Below are 12,500 nucleotides of genomic sequence, written 5' to 3'. Positions count from 1 at the left end.
CAAACCTTCCTGTGTTCGAGGTATCATGCAATGGGATGCACAATGTCGTCACATTATTGGCTGGATTCCAAATACGACATGCCCCAGACGTCAACACCGCAATGAGATTACAGAATATAGCCCTCCATTGCCTCATATTCACGCTAAACAATCTGTCACTCCTTCAAAGAGGTCATTAACTAACTTTACATTCATGTAGTGTCTTTCCCATTATAAGAGATTATATTACCTCACTCGGTTATAAACTATGACTCTCCTCTTCCTTTTGTATTTTTGACCTTCATATTTCAAAGAGCGGCAAAGAGGTTAAAAAAATCACTGAGATTAATAACCCCCAGAGGACGACTCTTGGAAGAAAAGAGGAGTAACTACACTAGATCAAAGTCAAGTGCTGGTGTAGGGAGTGCCCTGAAAGAGTCCAACTCAAACAAAATTGAAAACTGTAAATGGGAAGGCTACCCCCCGAGTAAGGGGGAAAAAGCCTTTGGTATATGTATGTATGTATGTATGTACAGTATGTAAATGGGAAGAAAGTTCCAGATCTTCCTGCCGTGAAGAAAGAGAAGCAGAGTGAAATGTTTCTTGGTCTTCTAAGGATGACATGCATGCAGCTATTGAATTCTGAAGAATGGTGGCGAATGAAAAGAAGTAAACATGAAATGTTGCGGCGAAAAGGGAGAGGAGGATCAAGGCCGTCAACAAGACAAGAAGCGTTAATAAGGTGGAAGGCTTTGTACTCTACCTTGCTCAGGAGTACTAAGGGAAGCGAGTCACCCTAAACATGAGAAACCTACTCCATACTGGAACGAACATACTGGAACGAACATACTGGAACGAACAAGTCACTTGTATAGGGTCAGGAGCCGAGTTGAACAAAACGGTCAGAAAAGAAAATCAGAAACGAGGGAGCAGAGAGAGGTACAGATGCCGTTTGGGGGTAGTTTAAACATCAAGGATTTGTGAGAGTCCATAAAATAGTTTAACGTGTCCAGTACAACAGCACATAGCTCACCAAAATCCCCCAAAGAAGATGACCAAGAGTTAGACAGAAACATTAGATGTCCGGTGGAACAATGTTTAGGGCACTAACTAAATGTTTCATGTAGTCTATATTCTAGGGACTTTTGTGACATTCCTACCGACTAAATCACTCAGCATTCTTTTATGAATGGAGGCTAGTTTCCACTCTATAGTTAAAAGATTACCGGTCACTTTCATCTTCAATTATCCCTCCGTTCTGCCACCCTATTCAAAATTGTCCTTTACTGTTTCTAAAACAAGATATCTTCGGTGTAATAGTGTCCCCCAAGGACATAAGCGCCTGTTTTATTAGTGACAAAATACAATCTCCGGTAGGACGTTCTTTGCAGAAGCCATACTGGTGACCAAGTAAAGTTTATGAGTGGTGAGATGTTTCATGATTTTCATGGTAAGAATAAATCAAAGAATATATACATAAACCGGAAATTCAATGTATGTGACAGTACTCACAGGGCTGACAATTGTCACCTGTCTTAAGACCAGATTGAATAGAGGCACACTTCAAGCATACAGGGCAGGAGCAAGTGGATAAACAGAGGCTGAACAGTTTGCCTCGCCATGGAGGCAGCACAAAGGCATATTTTAATTACGGTAGTGGATACTCCATCCGAACTATAAAGCTTTCTAGAGCCAAGGCCAGCTAGAGCCAAAAAATGAAGAAAAAAAAATCCTCGACTTAAATTCGGATGAAAGGTATTGGTGAGTCAGGAAGAGCAGTGGCAAGAGGAATACAATCGGACTTGTCCAAAATAGACTTTCTAGTGAGAGTTTCAAGTAAAGAATTCAGTTATTTCACATGAAGAGACAACATTATAACTAATGCTGCGATAGAGTGGAGGTATAAACAAAAATGTGAAAATTTGGGAATGTCATTGGCCAGGTGCCAGGAATCACGTGAAGAATTTGACGCGGTAAGTTTTGGGACTTTCCTGTAGATCTAGATTTTTTTCGAAGACAGTTTGCACGATTCCAGACAGGAGTAAATAGTTTGTGATTCTCAGGAGTTTGAAGGTGTACAATTCCTTTCTGTCAGCCTTGTCCCTACTCAGGTAGCACGAGAACAAATGTCGTTAAACCGAGGTTTTATAGATTTAGGATTAGAAGATGGGCGTGGAATGCATGCCTCCGTGTTCGAAATGATCATTTCTCAGACACATTTTGTAATCACATAAAGATTACGAGTGCGGACGAACGACAGCAGTGCGAGGTTGTCCACAATAATAGAAGCGCTGGTGAAATACTTTCCACAGCAATATCAACCAACACACATGTATGGAAGTAGCAATCAATCTATGAAAAATCAAGGAAATCCTATTTGAATGGCGCCAAGATGAGGGAGGGGCGGTTTGGATGTGTTGCAGGATCTTGAGGCAATGAAGTGAAGTGTAAAGAGGTGCAACAGAAACAAGGTTATAATAGGAGGTACCCTATCCATATCTGTCTATATACCAAAGGTTTCTTCTTCTTCTTCTTCATAAAGAGGGTAGCCAGCCAGCCAAAACTTACATCCACCCTCACCCATCCCATCCTCATGCGTAATCCATTTGTTTCCCTTTTATTTTAGTTCGTCATGGATGAAGAGTCATCCCTGATCCCCCCTACACTAACCCCATACCCGGCTCAGAAGCCATGTGACAAGACACAGCCACACATCCACATCAGGCCCCCACCGATTCATTTACATGACGACGACGACGACCATCACTCCTCGTCCCCCTCACGCAAAAATAGAGTGGACGAGGAGAAATCCCTTAGAGCTGTGTCCATCTACAGTCCATTCATAACCCTTTTCCACTCGAATCTCTCTCTTGTCTTCTCCCTTCCCTGCTCAACAGACAATAGACTTTTACTCAAAGGCCCCTTCACTCCATCCATTCCTCTCATTATCGGTCTCCCTCTCAAGTTTACTCCATCCACCTCTGCCTTTCACACTTTGTTTGATAATCTTTCCTCACTCATTCTTTCCATGTGCCGCCCAGAGGTACCCAACAAAGTAAAAGAAATAACAAAATGAGTGGGTGAATGAGTAGTAACAAGATATTTAGAATGTCAGGCCAGTCTCCTGGATCAGACCTTCTCAACTTCCCGTAAAGTGGCCTCAGGAATCATAAGACCATCTACCCCATTCCTCTGACACAGAATACAGAATGGTAATATATCAAGACTAATTCAATATACGTTGGTACTGCAATATATATAATAAAACGGAATTATAATGACTTTATCAAACGCAAACGTTAACATAACAAACAGGAATGAGACTGCTGTTACTTTACTGAGGACAAGGATTGAACTTCAGCCATTAAGTACTCCCTGAATCGGTAAATGAGGAAGAAAAGCAAAAGCTGGTAATGAACATTGAAATCTCCTGACACGGAAATTTCAGAGAACCGAGAGTGAAATAGAAAGTATTCTACGGAGGACGTTAAGTAGACAAAAAAAAATCGAGACATAAGTATTTAATGAAAGAATGAAAATGTACGTTGAGCCAGATGATAGAATATTTCGAAGATCTTAGTTCAGAAACATTGGAGACAGCAAGATCTAAATAATTTTTGCATAGTCTCCTGTTTCTATCAGATTGGAACCAAGCCCACCTTTACTTCATAAGACTTCCATCTACTCTGACTTCTAGATTCTTTCTCTAACATCTTCCGCTGTTCTCATGGCTGAACCTAGATGGAGGGCAGGATGGTCATATTTCCTAGGAGGAAGAGATTAGAGTGGGGAGCTGGACGCTTCAATTAACAGGGAAAAAAGGGAATGGAGATGATAAATTCTAAAATTATACAAATAATTTTCTCTGTTGGGGAGCTACTATTGCGGAATCTCCAATATTCGAAAAAAATTCTTAGAAAGTTCTAAAAAGTTTTGGATACCAAAAGCACTGTCTAATAATCTAGTATATTTCCGTCCGACGTTTTCGTTCCAGATATTGGAAACTTTATATTTAGATGTCCCCAGCAAAATATATATAGGAAAAGAACCATTCAAAAGAAGTCGGAAATGTGAGATATTTGAAGAGACAATACACCCAATACTAACTTTTGTTCAATCACCAGCTTCTGCGTGCGCATTCACGTTGGGGGAGCAAATTGTCTGTTATTCTAATAATCATATCATTACCCTTCTTGATAACTTATTTTGGTTTCACAAGTTACTGTTCACTTGTGTTCATTTGAACGTAAATCAATTTGTCAGGATGAAAACATAAGCCTCAACATTAGCTCGTACCTAAACGGGCTTGACTGAGAAAGAGGCGCAAATGTCGACATTTGGTAACGCTCCAATCAATACAACGGCCAGATGGCGCGCGGGTCGGCTCGCCCTGTCGTCCACAACAAAACTCATTTTCAGGAAGCTTAGCCGCGTCTTGTCCCTGCTGCAATATATATGTGAGAAAATGAAGTCGAGGATTTAGCACAACCACATTGCAACAAGTGCAACAGCAGTGCCCCAGGATCCTTGTGTGATCGAAATCGTAAGTTGGATTCGTTATTCACTCAAAAAAGGTTATGTCAACGGTTTAAAAATTATGTTTATATCATAACAAAGGGTACGGTGGAAATTATGAGAATTCATTTTATGTATTCTGGAGGTCTTCCGTTCAAGTCTGGCAGAGAGACAACACCTAATGTGTAGTCGATAGTGCAATATCTATTCAACAAAAAATACAAAAATCTCAGCATCCATCTCTCATCTCAGAGTTGTCTATCTCGAAGCCGAGTCGGTGTATATGATCTGTATTAACAATTCATATTTCTCCTCATGCATGTGTATTACAACGTCCTAGATACAGCTATGTATGAATGATTTAATATTTAGTGACAATTTTGAGAGGAAATATTATATATGATGGGACACCTGACAGCATTCACCGCAGCATCCCCAGCTTCCAAGACGCACTTTGCCTACACCCACGGGTAACAAATGAAGACTAAAACTTGGCTGCGATTACGCAAGAAAACACTACATCTTGATCGTAATCAAGACCTTTACAGCATCAGTGCATTTCAGTGTAGAATGAGGTGTAATGTGTATTTTCGTTTGTCCACCAAACATAAACAATGTTTTGTAGCCACGCCTTAATCTAAGTACAGTCCGATATCTCCCGTCATAAAAAAGAGTCTATATACTTAGATGCAAGTGGTTCTTGAGCTCTCAACCCCAAATCCTCTCCCCTCCCTCCCTCCCTCCCTCCCCTCTTCACCTCCAACCTTAGCCTCGCACCTCCCGTAACCTGTACCTTCGCGCTGGGCACGTCTATCAAAAAAATGAATAGATAAATGATATATGAATACATAAATGAATAGATAGATTAATAAACTGATAAGTAAATAAAAGAATAAACAAACAAATGAATAAAAAAAACATAAATTAATAAACAAAAATATATATAGATAACTAAGTAAATAAATGGATAGATGAACAGATAAACAAATAGATAGAAATGAAAAAATAGATGACAAATAAATTTGTATATAAATATATGTATAAATATATGTGAATAAAAAAATTATATATATATATATATATATATATATATATATATATATGTATATATATATATAATACCACATATAATGGTCTTAACATTATACATCATACGTGTGTGTGTATGTGTGTGTGTATGTGTATGTGTGTTTATGTATGTGTGTTTGTGTGTGTGTTTGTGTGTACATGTATCCATATTTCACATGTTTTTTTTTCAACTCATCAAGCTACTTTTTTCTCCAATCCTTATCTATATAATATCTTATTCTTCGAATTTACAACTGATTACAACGGGAAACCTTACTGTCTGGAAACATTCTGACTTAGCTGGATGGAAAATTAGTTAATAACAGATAAGTCAATAAATAGATAAATAGATAAATTAACAAATAAACATAGATAGATAAAATAAATTATAAATAAGTAAATTAATAAATAAATGAATACATACTGATTCAAAATAAGCAAATAAATATATTCTGATCCATTCCCTCTCTGTTTCTCTCTCTCTCTCTCTCTCTCTCTCTCTCTCATCCTCATCCTTCTCCCCAACCACTTTCCTCACTTGCCTGTCGATACCTATATGATCACAATTATTTTTACGACAAAAATGAACACTCAAAGTAGCCCTGCATCGTCAAAAGGATTAAATAAAATGAATTCTATGGCAAACTATGAGTCTCCCAATTCCAGTTAAACGAAAATGTTTAAACTAATGCAATCCCAATGAACGACCTCTGCATTTTTTGGCACTCTACTCCAGAACCAGAGACCAAATAATTAGAAAACAGAAATGTGTCCCAAAATGAAGTCTTGGAGAGTCGGTCTATAATATAATAGCTGCGGTGAATACATGCACAGATATGTAAGTCTCCAACCAATAGTCAGTTTGCTGTCTTCCTTCCTGTTACCTAAGAAACGAAACAATTTGGAAAAATAGTGAATGCAACTACGGCTATCTCTGATCTATAACTATTAAGAATCCATCTAATTAGTTTTAAAGTAAAGCTCACAAGATACAATTTCCTCTATTCCATATATCTGTCTACTCGTGCACAAGTAAATTATTTTGAAATATTTAGATTCGGGAATTTTCAATATTCAAAACGAAATAGACTTTGTAAGATATACCAGAAAGTGCTTCTGGTATCCTTAATCTTCTAGATTTCGGAACATTTTGTTTTGGATATCGCGTATTTCCTAATTGTAGTGATTTCTGTGTCAATTTCTTGCAGACAGACCTTCCCCTTTCCTCTCGGTCTGCCATGCACGTCCTCCCACCCACTCTCACCCCGCTTTTTTATTGTATATGCAGATCATGGCCACTAACATGGAGAGCTACGAGGGTCTGCGAAACAGACCCAATGCACACTCCGTCTACACGGGTGAGTGATTCTGATGATGTTTTGATGGTTGTCCATAGGCTTAGATGATTGGTTCGTGGTCGCTGTTTCATTGTACTTTTTTTTTTTTATTTATGCTTTTCAACGTTTATTTGTGGTCCTAACTGACACTCAGGCGTTGCGGCGCCACAGATTTGGCTCCTAGGCTACCAGCAGTTAGTGTATATATTTATGTGAAGCAACTGTTGTCCAGTTTGCCAAAAGACAAAGTACAAGGAGTTAAACCACATACAATTATTTGGATGATGTAGCTCAATCGGATTAAGTTAAGTTAGGTTACGTTGGGTTAAGTTAGCTTTGGTTACAAATAGTGATAGAATATTGAACATTAATTTCATATGTCTTTCAATAATATTTACATGGCATCAGAGGACTTTGAAAAAAAAAACATACAATTGACTTCCTATGCTTTCTAAGGGCCCAGTTACACCTAGCTTCCGATATGTTTTCGACCATCACCGGCGACCAGGCTGATTTGTGCTCTTCCTCCGTTTATAAAAAGAATTCAAGACAATTGGAATGAATCTCCACCGCTCATGAAGATGAATATGAAACAATAGCCACCTGGCGCTAACCATGAGAGAAACAAAAATGCCACCGTCGAAGGAGGTGGTCGGAAACAGGTCGTAAACTTGGAGTGACTGGGGCTTAATATGTGGTCTCTGTTTGTAATTATTCGAAGTTATGAGGTACCTCCGTGTGTGTGTACTGGCTTCAGGCTTCAAGAGCCCCTGGCTTGGACTAAAGCGTGGTCTGGGAGATCAGAATTTCTTTTTAGCCTATTCGACCCCTTCAGATGAATGAAATTCCCTGGCAGGAATCAAAACAAAATTCTAAAACGGGTGCCACTTTGCCAAGGGGACTAATTCTATTTCAGCAATGTTTCGATATCATACCAAATCTGAGGCATATATGCATAGCAGCAAGAATGCAGCCACTAAGGTGTCATTTACTTACTTAGTTTACTTAGTAGAATTCAGAGGGTCTTCCTCATAGCTGTGGTGGTCCACCGCTACTTTTGTTTAAAATAAGGAGGATATAGTTGTCGAAGTTTGAGTTCTGGGTAGACATCATCTGCCGCTGCGGACAATTCAGTATCTATTTGTCTCATAGTTACGAAGCCTTGGGTTCGATGCCCAATCACTGCCAGGGACTTCTAAATTGCCCGGGTTGCCCAAGTACATAAGGATCCGTTTTAGTTTTGTCACGATCAGCGAATTTGGGTTGTCACATAGAAAATGTTGTACAACATGGTCCACTGGGATGTTAGTTTATATTCTTGGATAAACTAGAACTATTCAGACACATACTCATCCAGTATGTCCCATATCACTGTACACAGTAGTTTCTCAATAGTTTTTTTTCAACTATATTCGTATCAATGTGACAACAATTAAAGAGAAGTTTACACAGTTGATATACAGTGTGTAGACTTGTGCCTCGCTGGGGTTCAAGGTAAAATATATCTGGCAATGCGTTAGTGGTGGTGTTATTCTCTTCCTCCTACCTCCCCCAGGAGTAGATGACGAGGGAGGCGAAAGCGTCGAAGAACTTCGGGAACGACTTCGGCAGATGAAGGCTCTTGTCAGTGAGCGACCGAATACCAGGAAGTCAGGTGAGTGTAGTATACACACATAGGTTTATTTACTAAGTACCCTTGTCAATATTCATACAAAAGGAATAAGACCCGAAACTTCAAGTCGCTTGTACTTCCTGTCTTGTGAGACACAGACGGACGCTGAATGCGGGCTTGAAGAAGAGGCGTCTCGACCCCTTTGGTGCCAAATGTATTCGAAGAATCTTACATTATCAACGGAATGAATTGGTATCAAACCAGGGACTGCTCCATGAGAGACAAGTCCTGATACCAACATAATTCGTGTGTCAACACTGCATCTATGGATATGCGGCACGCTTCCCTGACGATGTTAAAACCACTCACCACTCACCAGGTGATCCCCACAAGAGGCAATTCTCGGTGGAAGGGACGGATGGGACGCCCACGAAGCTCGTAGCTCGAGGAAGCCAACCGAGAGGTCCTTGGAATGGGAATGGTAGAGGCATAAGAGTTTATTCAGAGGGCGGGTGAGGCGACGCGGCCCTGGGCATAGTCTCCCCACTCAGGACGGACTTGGTTCATCCCTAACTTTATAGTGCAAAGCTTTTACCTTCCGAATGTAGGAGTTTTTTCTTCGCTGAACAAAATCACCTGCCAGCAGTCAGACAAAAAATAATAAGTTTCCTCCGACCGCAAAATGGCCTTACGGCAGCTAAATTAAATGTTCTAATTTTCTTTATAGAAGTGAAAGGACAGACTTAACGCACCTGTATAATGACACACACACGCACGTGCGTACACGTCCATGGGATGTCAAGAAACACAGTTTCCATGTAAATGCAGAAACTCTTGGAAGCGAAAACCATAGACAAATTCAAAACTAGGTATGGCAGAAAAAAAGACAGGATTTCCACGAATGTAGCTCCTTTCCGGTATATTACAATTAGGTTAAGTCCACACACACACACGCACACACACACACACACACAGTCAAAGGATTACAAAGGATTACAAAGGCAAAGCATGCCGACAGGAGACCTTTTGATCCATATCTAGGTCGGATGCAAAAAAACAAAAAAATCATATTAATGATAATAGAATAAATAAAAACTATAATAATGTAAATAACAAATAAAATACATAAATAGATGCATAGGTATAGTTAAAATAATAAATAAACAGGTAAATAGTAAATAATGATAAATTGACATATAAACTAATAATAATGAAAATCAGACAGACAAATGATAACAAAACAAAAACAAATAATATAAGATAAATTATAATCATTTACAGCATCTTACTTAGGTATTTATCTAAATGATTCTTAAAGCTTCGAACTGAACTACATTGCACTACCTGTGCAGGAAGTTTATTCCATTCATTAACTACACGGTTTGGCAAAGTTGTTTCTACCTACTTCCAAATTGAATCTATTTCCGGACAGTTTGAGACCATTGTTTCTTGTCTGATTCTCATTCAATGTGAAAATTTTGTCACTTTTGATGTTGTCAATTCCCTTTAAAATCTTAAAGACCTGTATCAAGTCACCTCTGAGTCTACGCTTTTTTTAGGGAAAACAGATACATGTGCTTTAGTCGATTTTCGTCATGATTTATTTTTGATATTTGGAATCAGTTTTGTGGCTCGCCGTTGTACTTTTTCCAGTCACACACACACACACACACACACACACACACACACACACACACACAAACACACAGTCACACACACAGTCACACACACACACACAGTCACACACACACACACACACACAGTCACACACACACAGTCACACACCACACACACACACAACACAGTCACACACACACACACACACAACACCCACACAGTCACACACACACACACAGTCACACACACACACACACACACACACACACACACACACACACACACACACACAGTCACACAAACACACACACACACAGTCACACTCGGTGGCGCAGTGGTTAGAGTTCCCGGCCGCCACTACGGCGGTCTGGGTTCGAATCCCGCCCAGGGCTGAAATAGTGTCAGAATCGCTGCGCTGCGAGTCGTTACTCTAATTCTCGTGCGCGGGCAGTTTGGGTGTGCGCGCGTGTAAGGTCACAGTATTACCCATAGATCGGTCATATATGAGCTCTGAGCTCTCTTCTGGGAGGGAGATAGCTGTCGATCACGAGTCCAACACGTGATCCAAGACCGTGGTGAATCGCACACACGACTCGATGGCGAGAACAGTGAGGTCTTGGAAAACTTTACATACCATGGTAGTGTGCTGTATGTCACTGGTGGGTCGTGTCAGGAGGTATTGGGAATATTAATGTGGTCCATAGTGTCGTGGACTCTCTCAACCAGAGAATATTATGTCTTTTTTATGCAGGAGAGCTCAGATTTGTATCTTCAAGTCACTTGTGCCCCCCCTCCCCCGTCTTCCTGTATGACTGTGTGACATGACACTAAATGCTGACTTGAAGTGGCGTCTCGATGTCTTTGGTATTTTTACCTGATCTTGATCCTACTCGCAGGGCTGTTTCCACAAGAGACAACCCTCCATGTGTATGTGTTTATATACATATATGCAGTATACATATATACAGTATATAATATATATATATATATATGTGTGTGTGTGTGTGTGTGTGTGTGTGTGTGTGTGTATGTATATGTGTGTGTGTGTGTGTGTGTGTGATATATATTATATATATATATATATGCTGAGGGATTGAGGAAGCTGGTGGCAGAGTTTGGGAGAGTATGTGATAGAAGAAAGCTAAAGATAAATGTGGGTAAAAGGTAAGGTGATGAGATGTACAAGGGGGTGAAAGTGGCAGTAGACTGGAAGTGAACATTAAGGGAGAGCGACTGGAGGAAGTAGATAGTTTTAGATACTTGGGTGCAAGTGTAGCAGGAAAAGGTGGAGGTTAGAATGTTAGATTGAGAGAAGCGAGTAAATGCCTTGGTGGATTAAAGAGTGTAATGAGGAATAGGACATTTGGGAATGGATGCGATGAGGAGACTGTATGACGGAGTGCTTGTGCCAACCGCACTTTATGGGGCAGAAAAACGTGGAACATAAGATAAGAAGAGGAGAAGGAGTTTGAATGTGTTTGAGATGAGGTGTCTGAGAAGTAATGGTGGGGGTTACTAGGCTGGATAGAGTGAGAAATGAGGAGGTGATGAGGAGAACAGGGGTGAAAAAAAGGATTTGGGAGATAGGGGTTGATGAAAGAATATTAGGATGGTTTGGGGGGACACATGGAAAGAATGAGTGAAGAAAGAATATTAAAAGAGATATGTAAGGAAGATGTGGCGGGATTCAACATGAGGGGACGTCCTAGGATGAGGTGGATGGATGGGGTCAAGGGGGCTTTGGGGAAGAGGGGAATGTCTGTTGAGGAAGGAAGGGAGAGGACGGAAGACAGAGGTGAGTGGAGAATGGTTGTATATGGATGATGTTGTGATTGCATAAGGAGGAATGGGCGGGGGGGTGGGGGGTGGGGTAGTATATGTGAGTAAATTTTGACGCAGCCCGAAGGGATTTCTCCCCGTCCTCTCCTTATATGCAAGGGGGGACGGAGAGGGGGGGTCGCCGATTAAATGAAGCGGCCTTGCTGTGGATGTGCTGTGTCTTGCGACACTGCTTCTGACCCAGGGCGGTGGGCAGGGTGCAGGGATGACCCGTCATCCAGGAGGTGCTCAGATGAGAGGGAGGGTTGGGAGGGGTGTGGAGTGTATTTAGGGATGAAATGGGTGGGAGTGTTTTTATGCCTTTCCCTTTTTGGCTACCTCCCTTGGAAGGGGGAAAAAGCCTTGGTATATGCATGTATGTATGTATATAATATATATATATATATATATATATATATATATATATATATATATATATATATATATACTGTGCATGTATGAGTGTCACGTGGACCGTGCATTCTCATCTGCGCCGTCAAGGTTTTATGCTGAGTAGAGTCCTCCTGCAGTTTCCCACCTACAGTAGGCGGGAA

General features: G+C 40.5%; 1 protein-coding gene across 2 annotated transcripts in view; it reads left to right on the top strand.

The window, feature by feature from the left end:
- The first annotated feature begins 4,347 nt into the window (after window positions 1-4,347).
- LOC143019599 (uncharacterized) overlaps window positions 4,348-12,500 on the top strand; it is a 15,917-nt gene continuing 7,764 nt past the window's right edge. The window contains exons 1-3 of one of the 2 annotated variants that reach the window (XM_076175386.1): window positions 4,348-4,522; window positions 6,851-6,920; window positions 8,461-8,553. In XM_076175386.1, coding sequence (XP_076031501.1) covers window positions 6,854-6,920; window positions 8,461-8,553 — 160 coding nt within the window. In that variant the 5' untranslated portion in view covers window positions 4,348-4,522; window positions 6,851-6,853. Of the gene's footprint in view, window positions 4,523-6,850; window positions 6,921-8,454; window positions 8,554-12,500 lie in introns of both variants that reach the window. The other variant, XM_076175385.1, reaches the window with a different exon arrangement.

Source organism: Oratosquilla oratoria, chromosome 37, assembly GCF_046742065.1.
Source record: "Oratosquilla oratoria isolate Oo_2021 chromosome 37, ASM4674206v1, whole genome shotgun sequence".
NCBI classification, from domain to species: Eukaryota; Metazoa; Arthropoda; class Malacostraca; order Stomatopoda; family Squillidae; genus Oratosquilla; species Oratosquilla oratoria.
Note: the sequence above shows the minus strand (reverse complement) of the source record. Positions and strands in the feature narration are given on the sequence as shown.